We start from the raw sequence: 22,493 nt of genomic DNA on the forward strand, positions 1-22,493 counted from the left end.
AAGATCCCTTGGAGAAGGGAATCGCTACCCACTCTAGTATTCTTGCCTGAAAAACGCCATAGACAGGAGCCTGGCAGGCTATAGTCCATGGGGTTGCAAACAGTTGGACACAACTGAGCAACTAACACTTTTCACTTTCATTTACTAATAAATAACTAAAGGAAAAGCAAAGCCCTGAACAAGAAGTTGCAAAAGCACAGGATCAGAGAAATCTTTAGGAAACCCAGTCTTTACCTTTATGTAACACTCAGCCGATGAGCTTGCTACCTTGTGAGTTTCTCCTCCCATCTTCCTCTGGCTTGGTTGGCTGGAGGCTGGTGACATCAGCTGATCATTAGTAGCCTCCCTGGCTCCCAGGTTACCACTTTGTGGAAAGACCACTCATCAAATCCGGGCGGGCTTCTGTGTTTCATGCAACTCCCTGCGCACGGCTAATCAGTCACAGTCGCCTTTGTTTCTTCTAGAAACTTGATCTTCCTTAGTGGGTTTTTTGTTTGTTTGCTTTATCAAATCCTTGTGAATCTGGACTCTGATTTATACCTACTGCATCAGAATCTGTGAAGATGGAGTGGATACTAAATGAAGTCAGTCAGAAAGAGACAAATACCATATTGTACCACTTATATATGGAATCTGAAACATGACACAATTGAACTTATCTGTGAAATAGAAACAGACCCAGAGACGTAGAGGACAGATCTGTGGTTGCCACGGGGGAAGAAGTAGGGGAGGGATGGGGTGGGAGTTTGAATTTAACAGATGCAAACTGTCATAGAGAATGGATAAACAAGATCCTACTGTATATCACAGGGAACTATCTTCAGTATCCATAATGGAAAAGAAAAATCCGTCAGTTCAGTCCAGTCACTCACTCGTGTCCGACTCCTTGTGACCCCATGAACTGCAGCATGCCAGGCTTCCCTGTTCATCAACTCCCGGAGCTTATTCAGACTCATGTCCATCACATTGGTGATGCCATCCAACCATCTCATCCTCTGTCGTCCCCTTCTCCCTCCTTCAGTCTTTTCCAACATCAGGGTCTTTTTCAGTGAGTCAGTTCTTCACATCAGGTGGCCAAAGTATTGGAGTTTCAGCTTCAGCATCAGTCCTTCCAATGAATATTCAGGACTGATTTCCTTTAGGATGGACTGGTTGGATCTCCTTGCAGTCCAAGGAACTTTCAAGAGTCTTCTCCAGCACCACGGTTCAAAAAAATCCATAACTATATTCAATAAACCATAATGGAAACGAAAAAAAAAAAACATGGAGTGGATTAGCAAATATTAGCCAGTTCCCCAGACAGTTTAGATGGCTCTGATGCAAAGTGAGATTTCGGATGGGGCCACTAGGCACCAGACGGGGGCAGTCCTCGAGGCTTTCCTTCATTTGCAGAGTAAAATGAGAGCAGCCGTTGAGCCTGATGGGTTGAACAAGGTTGGTAACCTGCGTCTTCTGCTTCTGTCGGCTCCCAGGGTACCCATTCATCTTACTCGGACAGCCTAGTCCTTGCGGGACCCAAAGCTTTCTGTAATGGAAGCTCTGTGCACAAGGATATCAAATACAATTCACACAAAATATTTTCTCTTTCCGTGCCTTTGTCAGACGTTGGGACCTGTCCCACTGTGTCATCAGGCTCAGCCATGGCACTCAGTGTGTTGGGATGGGAGAGAAGGTAGCAGTAAGTGTTGTGTGTTTCACGTCCGTCTCCAGCCCAGTCTGATTCTCTGGGGCCTGGTCTCTGCTCTGTTTCTTCAACCTGCAGAGTTTGGAGCTGGCCTTCCTCAGGCTCCAGCCTCCCATTTCTCCCCCTCAATTCTCTTCATGGTGCTTAACAAACTATTCCCTCCAAATTGTGAGGATTGCACAACCTCGGAGGTCCTGGCTTGTCGTTCTCTTCCTGGGCTGACATCTTCTGAACCCCTCCTGGCCGCCGAGGCCGGCTGTGCTGTATCTTCTTCCGGGCTGCTGTCACGGGGCCCTAATGGTGGGGTTAGGGTCGAGGTGCGTGGGAAGACCTTGTTGTGGGGACCTTCCGAGCGCCCCGTTTGCTCCCTCCCGGGGCTGCCGCCAGGTGGTTAACACTCTGTGTGAAGCACTCTGTCCTTGTTTGTGCTGTCACGCCTCTGTCCCCCTCTGTCTCTGTCCTGTAGCCATGAGCTAATTGAGCTGGAGAAAATGCACTTACTCTTACTCACAAGTGGGAAAGGAATACACAGAGGAGGTACAGCGTTACTGCCTTGGATTAGCAGCTTATTTATTTATTTATTTTAAGATTTATTTTATTGAAGTGTAGTTGATTTACGGGCTTCCCAGGTGGCGCTAGTTGTAAAGAATCCACCTGCCAGTGCAGGAGATGCAAGAAACGTGGGTTCAATCCCTGGGTCTGGAAGATACCCTGGAGGAGGAAATGGCAACCCAGTGCAGTATTCTTGCCTGGAAAATTTCATGGACAGAGAAGTCTGGTGGTCCCTGGGGTTTCAAAAAGTTGGACACCACTGAATGACTGAGCACCATAGTTGATTTACAGTATTTTACTTTCTGCTGTACAGCAAAGTGATTCAGTTAAATATATATATTCTTTTTCATATTCTTTAACATTATGGTTAAACATTTAACAGTAAGATACTATAGTTCCCTGTGCTATATAGTAGGGCCTTGTTGTTTATCTCTTCTATATATAACAGTTTGCATCTGCTAATCCCAAATTCCTAGTCCATTCTTCCTCACCCCACCCATACCCCAGCAACCACAAATCTGTTTTCTCTGTGATTCTGTTTTGTAGGTTAGTTCATTTGTGCCGTATTTTAGATTCCACATGTAAGTGATTTCATATGGTATTTGTCTTTTTCTGACTCATTTCACTTAGTATGATACTCTCTAGGTCCATCCATGTTGCTTCAAGTGGCCTTGTTTCATTGTTTTCTATGGCAAAGTAGTATTCCATTGTATACTGGTAGCATAATAGTATTCCATCTCCTTTTATCCATTCATCTGTTGATAGACATGTAGGTTGCTTCCTGTTTGGGCTATGATAAATGGTACTGCTATGAACATTGGGATGAATGTATCTTTTCAAATTAGGCTTTTCATCTTTTCTGGATATATGCCCAGAAGAGGGGTTGCTGGATCATATGGCAACTCTTAATTTTTTGAGGAACCTCCATACTGTTTTCCATAGTGGCTGCACCAATTTACATTCCCACCAGCAGTGTAAGAGGGTCCCCTTTTCTCCACATTCTCTCTACAGCACCTTATTTCTTCTCATCGTGATCATCAGCAACCAGCCGTTGAATCCTATCCTTTGGGTAGGATAGTTGGAGACAGGCAAAGCCTTTAGGTTTATCCACAGTGAATTTAAAAGGATAACTACTAGGATCAGACAATTAATATTAGGAGAAACAGAGGCCATAGGAGGCCAGATCTGGACCTTGTGGCCTGAACTCATTGGAGACAGTTTTGTGAGTGAGATGAGGGCTAGGTTGGGCTGTGAGGAAAGTTTAGGATTTACAAACAGCCAGTGAGTTTTTAACTTTTTTTTTAGCCTTGCTTTGGCTTCCCTGGGGGCTCAGATGGTAAAGCGTCTGCCTGCAGTGTGGGAGACTTGGGTTCGATGCCTGGGCCAGGAAGATCTCCTGGAGAAGGAAATGGCAATCCACTCCAGCACTCTTGCCTGGAAAATCCCATGGACAGAGGAGCCTGATAGGCTACAGTCCATGGGGTCGCAAAGAGTCAGACATGACTGAGCGACTTCACTTTCACTTTGGCAACATGAAAATGGAAGACATACAGTCCAGGCTGTGTTGAAGCAAGGTTGAAGGCGCTCAGCCCGACTGTCCCTACCTCCTGGAGGTGCTTACTGAGCATTGTCCTGTGGAGCATGCTGAGAGTTGGAGGAACACTAGGAAGTGTGCGGAGTTGGGCCAAGGGCTAGGGAAGTGCTTCAGGAGGCTCTGCACTGGCATCACAGGCTCAAGGGCGGGCACGTGGAGTGGCCATGAATGGGACTGCCTGGTGTCGGGACTTTTGTGGTGTTGGTGGTGCAGTGCATTCTCTCTCCAGGACCATAGCTGCTCAGCTCCAACCGATGTCTGTGGAAATGTAGATTTCAGGTGTATCTGAGTTTATGAAGTCAGAAATACAGATTTTTATGTGAAGGTCTTAAAAACACTACCTAGACCAAACAAAACACCTACAGTTGACATCCAGACTGCAAGTCACTCTTGCTCCCAGTGATGTAGAGACTTGAGCATGTGATCTCTGCGTGAGAAGTCACCAGTGTCCCTGGAGGGCCATGGGTCTGTACAGAGAGTGGGGAGTGAGGCTGGAAGTTCACTGGGGGCCAGATTGGGGTGGCCTTCAATGATCTTGCTGGAGAGCAGTGACCAGTCTACTGTGTGTTTTGGGAAGATGATTCTGTCAGTGGTTGAGTAGATTCAAGAGGTCACCTGTCAAGGCAGTGAGATTTTTAGTTAATGGTGTTTGGACACACGATTAAGGGATTGATGTTCAAAAGAAAGGTAAAATGAAACAGTTGTTGACTTAGTTAGATTTCAGTCTGTTGCCCAGAACTTGTCCGACTACACATTTGTGTCACTAGATGCTTTCCAGCCCTTCTTCATTTTGGCTTCAAGCAGAGCAGCATATTTTTTTATTATAAGATACATATAATATATACCATTTTAACCATTTTAAAGTGTAAGGAATCAGTGCAATTAAGTACATTCACCTTTGTGCAGTCATTACCACCATCTATCTCTAGAACTTTCTGTCATCACAAAACTGGAACTGTACCCATTAAACAATAACTCTCATTTCCCCAACATCAGCTCTAGGTAACCTCTGTTCAGCTCTCTGTCTCATAAGTGGAATACTGAAGTGTTTGTCTTGCTGTGTCTGACATATTTATCTTAGAAGCTAGCACAGTTTTATAACTTACACTTTGATGATTTGAAGGTTGTTTAGTCTCTAAGTCGTCTCCGATATTTTGTGACCCCATGGACTGTAGCCCACCAGGCTTCTCTGTCCATGGGAGTTCCCAGGCAAGAATACTGGAGTGGGTTGTCATTTCCCTCATTGGGGATCTTCCCGACCCAGGGATCAAACCCATGTCTCCTTCACTGGCAGGCAGATTCTTAACGGCTGAGCTACCAGGAGTATGTGAAATTAAAAAAAAAACAACAGAAAATGTTTGGAAGTCACTGTTTCTCTATGTTCAGCCTTCTTCTTCTGGGATCCCTCACTGGGTACATTCACTTTAGATCTTCGTCTAGCCTCTTTCTCTGGAGCATTGAGCAGCGGGGCTTGTTGAATGAAGGATGCTAAGAAGTAACAGACCAGGCCAGTTCCTGAAGGCACTTATCCGGGGCATTGATAGCATCGTGGGTAGAAGTGTCGTTTTTTGAGGCCACAGCTCCGTTTGGGAGGTTCATGCTGGTGCTGATGCTAGCTAAGTCTCTGAGTGTCCTGAAATAAATGTTCTGTGTTGATACCAGCAGCCACAGGAGGGCTGGAAGACTCAGATGTCTGATATTTGCATTTCTTAAGGTATCAGATTCTGCCTCTGCGTGCTTTCTGGTGGGAACAAATGTGCAATTTGATTTTGAGTTTTTGGATTGAAATTGCTGGTTGGGAACTTAAGTTTTTGTTTTAATGATGCATGTAAGTGGGATGTTTGTCCTTATACACCATGTGTATATTTGAATGGATCACAAATTAGGAAAAAATGTTTCCTTTGATTTAATGTCAGTTTTGGAAAAGAGTAGTCAAGTGTTCCCTGAAAGTTCTAGAGGTGGGAAATAGGAATCTCGCCGTGGCTTATTGGCCCAGCTGTCAAAGCCTGGTTTCGCTCATGCTAATAACTTAATGTGCAGAAACTGTCAGGGATGTTAGAAGTCATTTAAGTTCAAACTCTAAGCCTTTGCATTTTACTTCGGAGGACATTAGGAAATTTCAAGATACTACGTGTGAAACATTTAGCACCATGAGTGATATATTATAGATGTTGAGTAAAGACATTAGAACAGTGACTATTAATATTAAGTGGAGTATGTCTGTGTCCAAAATAGAAGGATCAGGAGGGCAGGTACACTAACCAGGGGATGATTAGTGTAGGGGAGAAATAATTTAGAAGAGTCAGCTTGATCTATTTCATTAACTGTCTGGAGAACTGGCAAGCAATAGAATTAGATTTTTTATGTGTCATAGTTAGAGCTAAGAACAAAACATTGCTGTGGAAAGATCATAGCTCCAAGTTAATGAGGACTTTCTAATATTTTAGATTATCTTGAAAACAAACAGGCTATATTAGGATATAGAGGAGATGTTCACATTCATCATAGTTAATATTATAACTACAATCAGATTCTTAATTACAACTATTATTCATCCCCATTTTACAGAGAACTTGTAAGCAGGGACTTTTCAGTCCACAAGGCTCTTCTGGAGGGAGCCTGCCACCTGCCAGGCTCTTAATGATTTTAGACATGTGAAATTAAAATATTTTCACACACCCAGTGTCTGTTTATCCTGCAGTCCAATTTGCATTGAGTGATATGTGCATCCACCTTTCTTTAAAATGTTCATTTGTTTGGTCCTGAAAACAATTATTTGTATCTAGAATGTCCTAACCCCCGTTTTTTTTTTTTTGCCTTGTGAATGTCCTTGGCCCCCCACCCCACCCTTTTATGTCTCATGGATGGTTGAGAAATGCTTATGTTCACTGTCAGCACGTTAGCTGTAACCTTTTATTGCTATTGATATCTATAAGCACGTTAAGTAAATCTTCGTTTTGCTGACCCCTTTGAAGACGCATGGCATCAGCAGATTCTCTCTTTCAGTGGACAGGTGAGAGATTAGCGGGACCAAGTCCATTTTTTCCCCCCTTTTGCTTTGTTTTCTCCAGAGCAGCAAGATTCATTGTCTTGCAAGAGGGAAACTGTTAAATGGCAGAATTTGTCTTCCGGTTAACGGTTTAAAGAGTGGATGTAAATTATACAGCTTGTTTGCGCAGTGCCTGATAAGGTACCACACTAGGGGAATTCTTTTGTAAAAGCTGTTTAAGCAAGACAGTCATTTTGACTCAGCCAGATTAATAGCATAATAATTAACAGCAAAAGAGCTTTGAGCTTTGCTCTATAAAAATTGGCTTATGGACAATTTGAAGTGGCAGTTGCCTCTTCACTTCTGAGATCAGTAAAGACTGCTTTGCCAGACTGAGTTCCATCTTTAGTGAAGGAAGAGCTTTCTGGGTCCTCCCATAAGAAGTTCCTGGAGTCATTTGTTAAGCTGCTGACCCATTGAGGGAGGTCACTGGGAGTGGCAGATCCATGTGGACCCAGGATGACCATCTTAGCCCTGCAGGGTGTGGAGACGTTGTAGGAGGCTTGTGAGAGTCGGACCATGTGGAGTTCTTCAAACTGGGTTTGAAGATTACTGCCAAAGAAGAGCAAATAGGTATTGGTGGTGAGGACGTGAGGACTCTTATTCCTCGAAAATATTTTTTCTTCTTTTGTCATGTGTTCTAACCATTTCCCCCCTCTATGATTTGTAGGAAACTGGATCTCTGGAAGAATCTACAGATGAGTCTGAGGTAGGTAGGTGGTGGTTCAAGAGCATGGAAATTTCTAGCTGAGCCAACATCATGAGCTGGTCATGCCTTGCTAAATGGAACATTCCCCGGGTTTGGGAAGGCAAGGTAGGGTCATAGGTGATTAAACCTCGAGGAGGAATATGTTGGTCATCTTTTAAAGTATTAGATTCATTTAAAAAATAAACGAGAAAAGGAGCAAAAAGTGTTTTCCTTATTTTGAACAATATTTTAATCCTAAGCATGTTGGCAGTGAGGAAATTCATGCCAAATTTTACAAACTAATCTTGACAGTTAAAAACCTATTTTTAAAAATAACCATTGTAGGGTCTGCAGTATTTATTCTTTGTTCTTTTAATGAATATGATGTGCTTTTTAGTATAACTTCTGAATCACTGAAATGATATTTCATAAAAAGGGAAGTAGCTACCTAAAAAACTGTTAGGGAGCTCAGTTGTAGTAAAGATTGTATTTTAAGGAGAAAAAGTAATATATAAAGGAAGCCTTTAAAAAATTTCTCAAGGCTATGCATAAAAAATAAGTTTAAGCATAACACTGATCAATTAGCTTATTAGTTTTATGGATGGACTAATAATAATAGGTACATTTTTTTTCCTTATAGTATTTCCTTTGGCTCAGAGGACTATAAAAGTATCTGTGATAACATCTATTAAATTTGGACTGATATTACAGATAGTCTCTTTTATGCTTTGGGGAGAAAAGGTGGTCTTATACATATTCCTCTAGAGAACATCTTCCATATTATGCCATCATACATCTGTAGAGTTTCTATAGAGTTGTAATTCCTAACATTTTCACTACTAAAGATCTGTGATGCTGTTTTAATCCTGGTAAAGTGTAACTGAAATTACTTACAGATAGGATATAATAATTGTTGATTTTTAATGATGCTTTGAAAGCATTTCAGAGCACCATTTTTACTTTTGGAGAACTTTGCTTAACTGAGAACCCTGTGTTCTGAGGATCACTAGTTCAGAATCCTACAGTGTTGGAGCCCTGTCCAGGAATTTCATTTCCAGGGTGAGCAGGATGTTGGCACCTGTGTCCATCTAAATCTTTCCACCCATCTTTCAGATATGAAATGATCCAGAAAGGGAGCGAACAAAAGAATCTGTAAGCCATGCCTCCAGCATAATTAGACAACAGGGAGACTGTAAACTTCAAAATAAGTGGGGAAATAAATATTTGAAACTAATAGAGCCAGCTTTGGATTGACTGGAGCTGAGGATCAGATGGATGGAAATGAGGGGAATGTGGCCAAGCCCCAGTGGTGGCACAAAACGAGGGGAAGTCATGCCCAATCCCAAGTAGGGAAGTTGTGAGTACAGGTCTGAGGCTGGTGGATCTGAGAACTGATGGTTGAGAATTTAAAGGAAGGAGTTTGAAAATTCATGAAACACCAAAAGCACAGTATTGGGATGGGGCCACTTCTGCAGACAAGGGGGAGGCATTCCCTGGAGGTCTGGTGGTACAGGGAAAAGGAAAAAAAAGAGATATCAAGGTGTCAGAAACAAACAATATTGTACAATCAGGAGATTTACCCCTTCTCTCCACGCCCCCATAAAAAGGATGCCACTTATTAAAGAAAATGTGGAACTTCCTTGGTGGTCCAGTGGTTAAGACTCAGCACTTCCCATGCAGAGGGCACAGGTTTGATCCCTGGTCAAGGCACTGAGATCTCACATGCCCCACACATCATGGGCCATGCCCAAAATTTAACAACAAACAAAATGCCCTTCCCTTACCAGTGTAACTAAGAAACCTAGTAAACCACCCAAACACCTCACCTCTCCCTGGGAGCACCTGTTTATGCTGTCCAGGAACATCTAAGTCATTTAAAAATGATCTGAAATGGTAGCATCCATACAAAACTGCTTACAGGATAAAAAAGTAGTGAGAATCAAAAATTTTCCAAGAGAACACCAACGTAACACTCCATCATAAACTGAATATCTTGAAACAAACAAGCACACAAAAAAACTATCTTAAACCAGAAATTTAAAAATCTCAGAATAGAAATGAACCAAAAACTAGGAAGTTAAGGAATAAGGTTAACGACATTTCAAGAATGATGGAAAGAAAAGGTATTTTAATGTCGAGAAAACTGAGGCCCAAAAAGCAACCCGAGAGTCCAGTGTCGTAGCTGCTTTGTGGGAGAAATGGGTTCCGATTCTGGTCCCCAGCCTCTGGGTTCTTTTGGTCTTCTTGCCTTCCAGCCATGGTGCCTTCTCAGAATGGTACCTCGGGTCATCTCTCAGCTGTGCTTCATAACTTGCTGTGTTACTTTGTGCATCGTGTCAGTTCTTCCATTCTTCGGCTTCTTGGTGTGAAAAATGGGAGTGACTGCTAACCTCGTATGGTTGTTGTGAGGATTAGAGAAGATTGATGTTTGCAAGTCATCATGTTTGGCATTCAGCACATGGGAAGCACACTGGGAATATTAGTGATCTCCAGCTTCTGTTTTAGCTGTGGTGCTGGTGGCTGATTTTACAGCCTGGTGCTTCAACCTGAGGGCTTGGAGATTCTTCCCACACTGGCTCTAGGAAAGTGGTTGCCATTCCAGATAATACCAGTTCTAGTGAGTTTATGCACCAGCAGCATAGTTAGGTTGGTGGTAGAGCTGAATGACGTCATTGTAGCTATAGTAAATTACTTGCAGTCTAGTCTTTAGAGACGATTTTCTTGGATTTCTCACTCAGTTTGAACCACTTTCCACTTTTAAGATTGATATTGGTATTGACATACCACTTGATTGTCAGGGAATCTTTATTCTTCCTTTTCTGCCTCTGTCCCTTCTTCCCATTAGGGTTTTTTTTTTTTTTTTTTTAAATAAAGGTGTTTTTTAATGAGTCTTTATTGAATCCGTTACAATATTGCTTGTTTTATGTTATTGTTTTTTCTGCTGGAAGGCATGTGAGATCTTAGCTCCCCCCCACCAGGGATCAAACCTTCAAACCTGCATCCCCTGCATTGGAATGCAAAGTCTTAACCACTGGACCACCAGCGAAGTCCCCCCCATTTGGTTTTGTAACTGTTAATTAAGCTTTCTCTTTTTGTACAAATAGGCTTTCCTTTATGAATAAGCATGTTTAAGTGCTCAGATGATTTCCATTTTTGTGAACAATACTTAGTGTTTTCAACCATGTAGTGTAGTAATTTATTTTTCTACCACTTTATGAAATGCTGCATTTCATATTAACTGGACTTTCACATTATAGGAAAACTACAGTGTTAGGTTATTCTGAAGTTCTTTTATTAACTTTTGATTTTTAAATTTTTAGTTGTAAAATATACATTAAAACAAAATATACCATCTTAACCATTTTTAAGTATACAGTTCAGTATCATTAAGTTTATTCACATTCTTGGGCAACCTGTTTCTGGAACTTTTCTCCACCAACACTTATTTTCCTTTTTGTTTTTGATAGTAGCTATCCTGACAGGTGTGAGGAGATATCTTATTGTTGTTTGATTTGCATTTCCCCAAAAATCAGTGATGTGAAACATCTTTTCATATGCTTGTGGGCCATTTGTGTATCTTTGGAGATATATCCAGGTTCTTTGCCCATTTTCTGATAGAGTTGTTTGGTTTTTTTTGTTGAGCTGAATCCTTTATATATTCCGAATATTAACCCTTTTCAGGTGTAGATATGGATATCAGATGGATATCTGGATATTAATGCCTTATTCAGTAGCTATAAATATAACACAACAACCTGTGGATAGGATGGATGGATAGATGGATAGCTAGCTAGGCAGGTAGGTATAGATTTGTGGAGTTATAAGTGATTTACCTGTATTTGTGTGTGTGTGTGTGTGTGTGTGTGTGTGCGCGCGCGCTCAGTCACACCTGACTCTTGCAGCCCCATGGATGGTAGCCTGCCAGGTTCCTCTGTCCATGGGGTTTTCCAGGCAAGAATATTGGAGTGGATTGCCATTTCATACTCCAGGTGATCTTCCCCACCCAGGGATCAGACTTTGGTCTCCTGTGTCTCCTGCGTTCTTTACCACTGCACCACCTGGGAAGCCCTACTTACATCCATATCTCTGTATATAAGATATATTGGTAATATAGAAAGAATATATACTAACATGTGTATCCCTTTTTAATTATATGCAGATATTTCAATATTTTCTCCCGTTCCATAGGTTGGTTGCTATTTCATTCTCGAGTCTATCTTTTGATATATAGGCATTTTTAATTTGGATGTAATTCAGTTATCCGTTTTTACTTTTGTTTCTTGTGCTCTTGGTGTCATATCCAAGACATCTTTGCTTGCCAGATCCAATGTCATGAAGCTTCCTCCTGTGTTTTCTTCAAAGTTCTTATTGTAATGTGTTTGAGAAAATAACACTGAATACTCAGAACTATCAGTATATTTGTCACTAATCTTGAAAACTGCAGCCAAATGAAATGAATTTGAGGTGTGGAGTATAATTAAAATAATTGAAAGTGGTATATATGTCAAGATGTCAATCTTTAAGAATTTTAACTTGTTCTTTACACTTAAAGTAGAAATTCAAAGCCAGGTTACAACCAAGATAGGAAGTAATGTTTATTTAATAAGCTACATAGTTAGGGGTCTTGCGATCATGTTAATAATTAATGGAAAATTTGGAGGAAAAATAAACTGATCCTCATATCTAGGATTTTTTTTTGTTTTTAATATACAGTCATCTGTTTTTTCCATGTTGATATTGATGAGCCAGACTATTTTTGAGACAGGGTTTCTCTTGTAAAGTTTAACAGAAAAGTATATTATCTTTAAAAAGATTTCATTCTCATCTTGAAGCTCAAAGACCTTTTTAGTTTTTAGGGATGGATGGCTACTGTCGTATAGGTATGATATTTTGGATGATATTACAGATTTTGGTTTATTCAGCTAGTGGGGTAAGATACTGATTTCAGAATCTTTCAACTTATTGATTATTCTGGAGAAGAGAGGATTGTCTAGCTAATGTATGTATGACATTAATAATTTTGATAAAATTCTTATTTTAGAATAATAAACATGTATAAAATAATGTTAATTATGAGTTACATCCATTTTGAAAAGTATATCAATTTCTGTGTGCAGAAATTTAGCTTCAAGAATGTTGATTACAACTTTGAATTATAAAAATTTGGAAACAGGCTAAATATCTAGAAATAAGGAATTGTATTATCTTTATAATTTAGAAAAGCTTTTTACAAAAATACCATGCAGGGTGGTTGGCAAGCTCTTTTGGTCAGTGTTTAGATAGTAAATACGTAAAGCTTTATAATCCAAGAGACAGTATTGAAGATATTATGTAGGTGTGTAACCATATAAAAATGTAAAAGCCCTTCTTAGTTTGTAGATTGTACAAAACCAGGCATATGGCTGGATTTGGCCATGGACTGTAGTTTGCTGATTCCTGATTTAGAGTATAATCCAGTTTCTCTTCAACTTCCAAAGTGCACATATGATCATAGAGAAAAATACTACAAGGCCATCTGGGTCATGTGACTCTCATTTACTATTATAATCTGTCTTCATTTTTCTAAATTTTTTATAACAAATATGCGTTACCTATGGGGCTTCCCTGATGGCTCAGATGGTAAAGAATCTGGCTGCAGTGCAGAAGACCTAGGTTTGATCCTTGGGTCAGGAAGGTCCCCTGGGAGAGAAGGGGAGAGAAGGCAATGGCTATCCACTCCAGTATTCTTGCCTGGAGAATTCCATAGACAGAAGAGCCTGGCAGGCTACAGTCAGTCATGGAGTTCTAAAAAGTCACACAGGACTGAGCGACTAACACTTACGTGCTTATGCATTACTTTATATACTTAACAATACAAGTATTCCTCTTTAACAAAACATGTTAATGTCTATACATGTTAGAAAAGTCTATAGCGAAAAAAAAGAAAAGAAAAGTCTATAGCAGTTGCTGTTATAGAACTTTTGGGTTGCAAAGGTATGGAACCTGGCATACAACTGTGTCCTTTCTTCCCTACCTCAAACTCAGACAGGGGAATTAGAGGAAAACTTTGGTTTATTTCTTGGCCTCTGTTTTTTCAAGATTTTATATAAGGCCGGAATAGTTTATACTCTAATAAAACATTTTTTTTTCCTGAGCTTTTTTTTTTAAAGTGTTAAATTCTGAGGTAATTGTAGATTCACATGCCGATATAAGAAGTAATACAGAGAGATTCTTTATACCACCTACCTAGTTCTGAAACGCTGACATCTTGGGTAACTAATATTGCGCAGTCAGATGTGATATGCTATGAGACTGATACTGGTGCAGTCTACAAACCTTAATCAGATTTTACCAGTTTTTTGTGCATTCGTGTGTGTAAGTGTGTATTTGATTGTGTGCACTTTTATCACATGTGAAGATTTGTGTGACCACCAATGCTGTCACGATATAGAACCATTCATCACAGGGTGAAAAAACAAGTTTCGTTTCAAGTCACAGCCACTCCCTCCCCTACCCCCACGCCTGGCAGCCACTGTTCTATTCTCCATCTCTTTATGTTTGTCATTTCAAGTATATTATAGGGATGGAACCATACAGTGTGTTTATCTTTTGAGATTCACTTTCTCCTACTCTGCCATTCTCGTCTTTTCCCTGGCATGGTGAGAACATTCACATTGAAGGCAATCATTGACATATCCAGGCTTAAGACTGCCATTTTTTGTTTTCTGCTTGTTCCTGTTTTTCATTTCTCTTGTTTTTCTTTTCTTCCCTGTCAGTGAGTTGCTTGAACATTTTCCTGAAATTCTGCATTGATTTATTTATAACAGTATTTTTGAGTATATTACTTTGTGTGATTTTCTTAATGGTTGCTCTGTGTGTTAAAATATGCATATGTAACTGCTCACAGTCTGCTGGTTATCCCCAACATTGTGATATTTCCAGTCATATGTGGAAACCTTCCTTCCCATTTTTTTAAGTACAGTTGTCTTAAATATGTTTCATGTTCATTGAGCTTATCAGTTGGTATTAGACATTTTAATTCAAATATCAAATACGCTTTAAGAAACTTATGGAAAGAGGGATAATCTGCTATGTTTACCCCCTACTCTAACCCATTTTTATGTTTTCTTTTTAAAGTTTTAAACCTTTATCTGTTAACTTCTATCTTCTGTTCCTTCCTGTTTAGAAAACTTTCTTTACCCCATTCTTTAGGGATAGATTTGCAAGACACAAATTCCTTTAGTCTTTCTTCATCTGAGAATGTCTTTATTTCCCTTTCATTTTGGGGGGATGTTTTCATCAGATATAGCATTTGTGGTTAATAGTTGTTTACTTTTAGAACTTGAGAAATTATGTGCCACTGCCTTCTGGCCTCTGTCATTTCAAATGAGGAATCTGTTGTTGTTTGAGTTGGTGCTCCCCCATAAGTCATGTGTCGTGTTTCCCCGGCTGCTTGCAGGATTTTTTTTTTTAACCTTAGTATTTAGAAATTTAATTAGGATGTCTCTTAGAGTGGATTTCTTTGACTTCTCTTCTTTGAAATTTGTTTAGCTAATTGAATCTGTAGGTTTATGTCCTTCACCAAATTTGGAAAAAGTTCAGTCATTATTTCTTCAAATACTTTTTCAGTTTTATTCTCTTCTCCTTCTGGGCCTTTGGTAATATGAGTGTTAGGCCTTTTGTTATTGTTCACAGAGCCCTGAGACCATTCATTTTCTTCAGCTGTTTTCCCTGTGTTGTTCAGATTGGGTAAGTTCTGTTGATTGATCCCAAGTTCATTAGTTTTGTTCTGTCATCTCTGCTGTTGAACCCAAACACTGAGTTATTTCTTTTGGGTATTATATTTTCCAGTTCTAAAATTCTCATTTTTTAAAATAGCTTGTTTCTTTGCTGAAAGAGTCTGTCGTTCCATTTGTTTTAAGAGAATTTATAATTGCTTGTTGAAGCACTTTTATGATGGCTGCTTTAAAAATCTTTGCCAGATAATTCCAACACCTGATTCATTTTGTTCTTAGACATTTTAGTGGAAGGCAGTATTTAAATCATGAAGAATCATCAGTTACTTCCATTTTTTTTTCAAGTTCACTTATGACTTCCTTGTGTCGTGCTCCTTGCTTTACTTGGACTATTTAATATTGACTGCAGTCCTGTATCAGGCAGGATGCTGCAGTAACAAATGGTTCCAAAATTATAGTGGCTTAACACACCATAGATTTATTTCTGAGTAGAATCAGTGGTGCAGGAAAAAGAAGTTGAGGTATTAACAATACAGAAATAAGGTCTTTCCTATTTGTGGATCAGGTATAATGTGCTGTGGAAAACTTTGTTTATAAAGCTGGAAACAAGCTGTTCTGCTTCATGGAGATACATATTTTTTAAACCCTGCTTTGAATAGGTTCTTGGTATATTGTTTATTTGGAAGTTTATTCCACCTTTTTGTAGGAGTTTATTGGGTTGTACAAAAAACTTTGCAATAGAAGCATCAAATTGTTAGCCTAACCTTTCAAGATTAAACTTGCACAGCAAGAAGAGAATAACAAGAGGGAAAACATCAGGCTAAGTGGGGATTACAGGGAAAGAGAAGAGCACCAAATGGAAATTGAAATGTAGTGAGGTCTGCTTTCTTCTAAGTAAGGGTCCCAGTGACCTTTTGTTATTCATGAATGCAACTGAATAGCGAAACTAAGACTTACTCTGTCTGTAGTGTCTTTCTTTAAATTGCCTGTAAATTACATGACCTGTGCCTGGGCCATGGCATGTGATAACTAATTGTTAATTAGTGTCATTTCTGTCCTTATGATTTTGTTACCATTGTTAGTAAACCTGCCTTTTAAGTGATGTCCATTTACATCTTGCTCAGGTCTTGCAGATATCACAATTAGGAGGCCTTGAATGTGTTAGCTGAATTAATTTTAACAAACCAGAAAGACTGACAGATAGCTGAGCCTATTTAAAATAAACCTATACATAGTTTATGTTGAATGAGGAATTAATTTTAAATGCACCTTTTGGGACATCTACCACAAGGAGAATTTTTTTTCAGCTTTTTTGACCTGAAAACCAGTCATTGGGAGAAATCAGCAGATAGGTTTTTTAAATCAAAATGCATCACACAAAAAGTATTTAACCTGGTGGGTAGAACATTGTGAATCATTTATTGAAACTTAAATTGGTTCTTTACATCTATTAATTTTAATAAACAAATTGTCACAACTAGTAACTGAAATGGTAATGTACTTTGTTATGAGATTGATTGGTGTGAGAAATGGAGCATGGGATTATAATATATCCTTCCAAATAGCCCTTGCTTTTTCATTTAATGAGCTATTAATATTAACAGGTTCTGCTGATTATTGCATCATTCAGGCAAGGATAAACATTCTTTGTGAAGCATATATTATAAAAATTATACATTTGAAAACTTAGTAGAAACTTTCCAGATGCAAGATTTGTGTATCTATATTTCTGACATTTGTTAGCAATTAAGATGAACATGACTCTTTCTGGTATGATACGTATTTGAACAGAATTTATAATTTTACTACCTAAGGAGAAGTTATTTTAGATAGCCAAGATGGATTGATTATTTTCTTTATTCAACGAATGTTTGAGTAGTAGTATGTTTTGGGTACTAGGATATACAAGCACTTGATAAAGAAGGCAGACAATAAAAACATATATATCAAGTAATAATAAATGTGGTAGATAAAAATTAAATAACACTGGGTAAGGGGGCTGTGAAGTGGCCTGAGGGCTGTTTTATCCTGGGCAGTCGGGGAGGCCTCTCTGATAAGGTGGCATTTAAGTAAATGTTCAAGGGAAAGGTCTTCTTGATAAAAGGAAGAACAAATACGGTACCTACAAGTTGGGTCATGATAGAGGTTTTAGAGGATATGAGCTGGGCTGAAGCAGGATGGTAGGAAGTCTTGCTTAAGAAGCTCATGACCAACAGCTAGAGTCTGAAGTCAGCTTATAGACTTTAGTTTTTACTGTAAAACGGGAAACCACTGGCGGGTCATTGTTTTAGTAAGATCACTTTGGATGATGTTTGAAAAAAGTTAGGGAGTGGTGGCAAGTAGGAAGCAGCAAGACCAGTTAGGAGGTTTAGGCAAAACTCTAGCTAGAGGTGATGTAGATTAGGGTATTTTTAAAAAACATCCAGTGATTCTTTATTTTCATTTTATTAATACTTATTTATTTAATTCTTTATTTGACTGTGCCAGGTCTTAATTGTGGCACACAGGGTCTTTAGTTGTGGCATGTGAACTCTTGGGGCTTCTCTGGTGGCTCAGACGGTAGAGAATCTGACTGTAGTGCAGGAGATCTAGATTCGATCCCTGGGTTGGACAGATCCCTGGAGAAGGAAATGATTACCCACTCCAGTATTCTTGCCTGGAGAGTTCCATGGAGGAGGAGCCTGGTGGGCTACAGTCATGGGGTCACAAAGAGACACGACTGGGCGACTGTCCCTTTTACCTTCATGTGAACTCTTGGTTGCAGCACGTGGAATCTAGTTCCCTGACCAGGGATCGAACCTGGGCCCCCTGTGTTAGGAGTGCAGAGTCTTAGCCACTGGCCCACCAGGGAAGTCCCTCGTGTATTTTTTGAAGTAGAGCCAGTGGATTTCTTAACCAGGACATGGAGGTGTAAGTGAGAGAGGAATGAGGATGAATAGCTAGAATGATGGAGCTCTTGTTAATGGAGATAGGGGAAGTCTCTAGATGGCACTGGTTTTGTTGCTCAGGGTGAGTTGGTGGTGATGGTGGTAGTTGGGCAGGGTGGGTAAATCAGAAATTCCATTTGGGGTATTTTAAGTACATAGCATATTGAAAAGCAGAGACATTACTTGGCCAACAAAGGTCCTTCTAGTCAAGGCTATGGTTTTTCCAGTAGTCATGTATGGATGTGAGAGTTGGACTGTGAAGAAGGCTGAGCGCCAAAGAATTGATGCTTTTGAACTGTGGTGTTGGAGAAGACTCGAGAATCCCTTGGACTGCAAGGAGATCCAACCAGTCCATTCTGAAGGAGATCAGCCCTGGGATTTCTTTGGAGGGAATGATGCTAAAGCTGAAACCCCAGTACTTTGGCCACCTCATGCGAAGAGTTGACTCACTGAAAAAGACTCTGATGCTGGGAGGGATTGGGGGCAGGAGGAGAAGGGGATGACAGAAGATGAGATGGCTGGATGGCATCACTGACTCGATGGACGTGAGTCTGAGTGAACTCCGGGAGTTGGTGATGGACAGGGAGGCCTGGCGTGCTGCAATTCATGGGGTCGCAAAGAGTCGGACATGACTGAGTGACTGAACTGAACTGAAGTTGGAGATGTCAATTAGACATCCAAGTGCAAATGTCAAGTAGGCAGTTGGATAAAAAAAGACTAGTGCAGGTCTGGGCTGAAGATAAGAATCTTTGAATCAACATCTGGACGGTATTTAAAACAATGAAACTGAGTGAGATCTCAGGGCATGAGAACAGATACATAAGAGACCTGATGTCTGGACCTAGGGGTACTCTAACATTTTAGAGATCTGGTATATGAAGAGAAATCTTCAAAGCGGAGTCAGCAGGAGTAACCAGTGAAGTAGGAATAGAGCACTAGAAACAGTGTCCCAGAGGCCAAGGGAGGAATGCATCTCGGCAGAAAGAACGTGGTCAGTTATACCAGATACCGCTTGGAAGAGGAATAAGATGAGGTCTACAGCTTCACCTTTGGGTCTGTAACGGTGAGCCCTTTGGTGTGATCCTTATAAGAACAGTCATGGTGGCTCATAGTGGGGAAGTGGTGTTGGAACCTATCTGGAATGGGCCCAAAAGAGATTAGTTGGCAAAATGTCTCTGCTCAGAGAAATTCTTCGCTTATGTATTATAAAATGTTGATATTTAGAATGCTCATAAAGGACACATTTGTTTAGTGACTGTTTTTGCCTGTCATTAAAAGGTGTTCAGTAGGCATGTTGCTGTGTTATTTTTGTCCAGTTGTATGCCAACTACTTTCCAGAAAGCAGGGACCCTGTCACCAAGTTTTCACTAGCGAGGTGCTTATAAATGAACAAATGAATTTATCTTTACAACAATTATATGAAACTGGCACTGTATCGTTATTTAGAAGATGGTGAAACTAGGGATTTGAGAAGTCCCTTTGCCAAAAACAAGTAGCAGTGACTACCTCTGACTTCCAGACTCAAGCTTAGATCTGTTTTTTCCCACCCTCTGTCTTCAAGAGGATTGTGATTTTAATTTAGGGACAAGTAACTAGAACTCTTTTAGTTTGGGGTTTGGCTTAGGGGATCCAGCACGATAGCCCATCATCATTTTTATTACCTCTGATCCTTTTATTATTCTCAGTAATAGGCAGAATAATGGTAGCTAGAATAATGGAAATCATCCTAATTCCTGGAAGCTGTGAACATGTTATGTAATATGGCAAAGGGAATTAGGTTGCTAATTAGCTGACTTAGGATAGGGATATTATCCAGGTGGGGATCAGTGTAGTCACAAAGTCCTTACAGGTGCAAGAGAGAGGTAGAGAAGGTCAGAGTAATGTAACGTTAGAAGGACTCAACCTACTCTTGCTGGTTTTGAAGGTGGGGGGGGGAACCCACGGCCAAGGAATGCCGGTGGCCTCCAGAAGGTGGGAAGACGAGGGACCAGATTCTCGCCTAGAGCCTCCAGAGAAAGGCTTCCTGCTGTCATCTTGGGATGGGATCTGTATTGAGGTCTGTTTTGCGTTGTAAGACAACAGATTAGTGTTATTTCAAGCCGCCGAGTTTATGGTAATTTCTTACAGTTCAGTTCAGTTCAGTCACTCAGTCGTGTCCAACTCTTTGCGACTCCATGAATCGCAGCACACGAAGCCTCCCAGTCCATCACCAACTCCCGGAGTTCACTCAGACTCACGTCCATCAAGTCCGTGATGCCATCTAGCCATCTAATCCTTGGTCGTCCCCTTCTCCTCCTGCCCCCAACCCCTCCCAGCATCAGAGTCTTTTCCAATGAGTCAACTCTTCGCATGAGGTAGCCAAAGTACTGGAGTTTCAGCTTTAGCATTATTCCTTCCAAAGAAATCCCAGGGCTGATCTCCTTCAGAATGGACTGGTTGGATCTCCTTGTAGTCCAAGGGGCTCTCAAGAGTCTTCTCCAACACCACAGTTCAAAAGCATCAGTTCTTCGGCGCTCATCTTTCTTCACAGTCCACCTCTCACATCCATACATGACCACTGGAAAAACCATAGCCTTGACTAGAAGGACCTTTGTTGGCCAAGTAATGTCTCTGCTTTTCAACAAGCTATCTAGGTTGGTCATAACTTTTCTTCCAAGGAGTAAGCGTCTTTTAATTTCCTGGCTGCAGTCACCATCTGCAGTATGAAAAGGCAAAATGATAGGATGCTGAAAGAGGAACTCCCCAGGTCAGTAGGTGCCCAATATGCTACTGGAGATCAGTGGAGAAATAACTCCAGAAAGAATGAAGGGATGGAGCCAAAGCAAAAATAATACCCAGTTGTGGATGTGACTGGTGATAGACGCAAGGTCCGATGCTGTAAAGAGCAGTATTGCATAGGAACCTGGAATGTCAGGTCCATGAATCAAGGCAAATTGGAAGTGGTCAAACAAGAGATGGCAAGGGTGAACGTTGACATTCTAAGAATCAGCGAACTAAAATGGACTGGAATGGGTGAATTTAAATCAGATGACCATTATATCTACTACTGTGGGCAGGAATCGCTTAGAAGAAATGGAGTAACCATCATGGTCAACAAAAGAGTCCGAAATACAGTACTTGGATGCAGTCTCAAAAACGACAGAATAATCTCTGTTCGTTTCCAAGGCATATCATTCAGTATCACAGTAATCCAGGTCTATGCCCCAACCAGTAACGCTGAAGAAGCTGAAGTTGAACGGTTCTATGAAGACATACAAGACCTTTTAGAACTAACACCCCAAAAAGATATCCTTTTCATTACAGGGGATTGGAATGCAAAAGTAGGAAGTCAAGAAACACCTGGAGTAACAGGCACATTTGGCCTTGGAATGCAGAATGAAGCAGGGCAAAGACTAATAGAGTTTTGCCAAGAAAATGCACTGGTCATAGCAAACACCCTCTTCCAACAACACAAGAGAAGACTCTACACATGGACATCACCAGATGGTCAATACCGAAATCAGATTGATTATATTCTTTGCAGCCAAAGATGGAGAAGCTCTATACAGTCAACAAAAACAAGACCAGGAGCTGACTATGGCTCCGATCATGAACTCCTTATTGCCAAATTCAGACTTAAATTGAAGAAAGTAGGGAAAACCACTAGACCATTCAGGTATGACCTAAATCAAATCCCTTATGATTATACAGTAGAAGTGAGAAATAGATTTAAGGGACTAGATCTGATAGAGTGCCAGATGAACTATGGACGGGGGTTCGTGACATTGTACAGGAGACAGGGATCAAGACCATCCCCATGGAAAAGAAATGCAAAAAAGCAAAATTTGTTACGGTAGCAATGGCAAACTAACACAATAAATAATGTGATTGTATGATCTTATTCCCTTAGCACTTTTCATTAGTCTTTATTCTCAGAATTTGGGCAGTAAAGTACATGTGGCAAGGAAGAACATACAGAAAACAGTTGTATTGAAATTGCTATTACTGTCAAAGCTGTAGTTATAAAAACTTATCTTTTCTGATAATTGCTCGAGAATGTTGTTTAAACGATAATTCTGCTTGACAGTTCAGTTCAGTTCAGTTGCTCAGTCATGTCCGACTCTTTGCGGCCCCATGAATTGCAACACGCCAGGCCTCCCTGTCCATCACCATCTCCCGGAGTTCACTCAGACTCACGTCCATCGAGTCCGTGATGCCATCCAGCCATCTCATCCTGGGTCGTCCCCTTCTCCTCCTGCCCCCAATCTCTCCCAGCATCAGAGTCTTTTCCAGTGAGTCAAGGGC

At 40.5% G+C, this 22,493-nt stretch overlaps 1 protein-coding gene across 2 annotated transcripts in view; it reads left to right on the forward strand.

Moving 5' to 3' along the window:
• VPS41 (VPS41 subunit of HOPS complex) overlaps positions 1 to 22,493 on the forward strand; it is a 197,803-nt gene that overhangs the window by 4,191 nt on the left and 171,119 nt on the right. For both annotated transcript variants that reach the window (XM_068972619.1, XM_068972620.1), the window contains exon 2: positions 7,550 to 7,588. In XM_068972619.1, the coding sequence (XP_068828720.1) occupies positions 7,550 to 7,588 (39 nt within the window). The remainder of the gene's footprint in view (positions 1 to 7,549; positions 7,589 to 22,493) is intronic.

This window comes from Capricornis sumatraensis, chromosome 5, assembly GCF_032405125.1.
Source record: "Capricornis sumatraensis isolate serow.1 chromosome 5, serow.2, whole genome shotgun sequence".
Classification (NCBI taxonomy): Eukaryota; Metazoa; Chordata; class Mammalia; order Artiodactyla; family Bovidae; genus Capricornis; species Capricornis sumatraensis.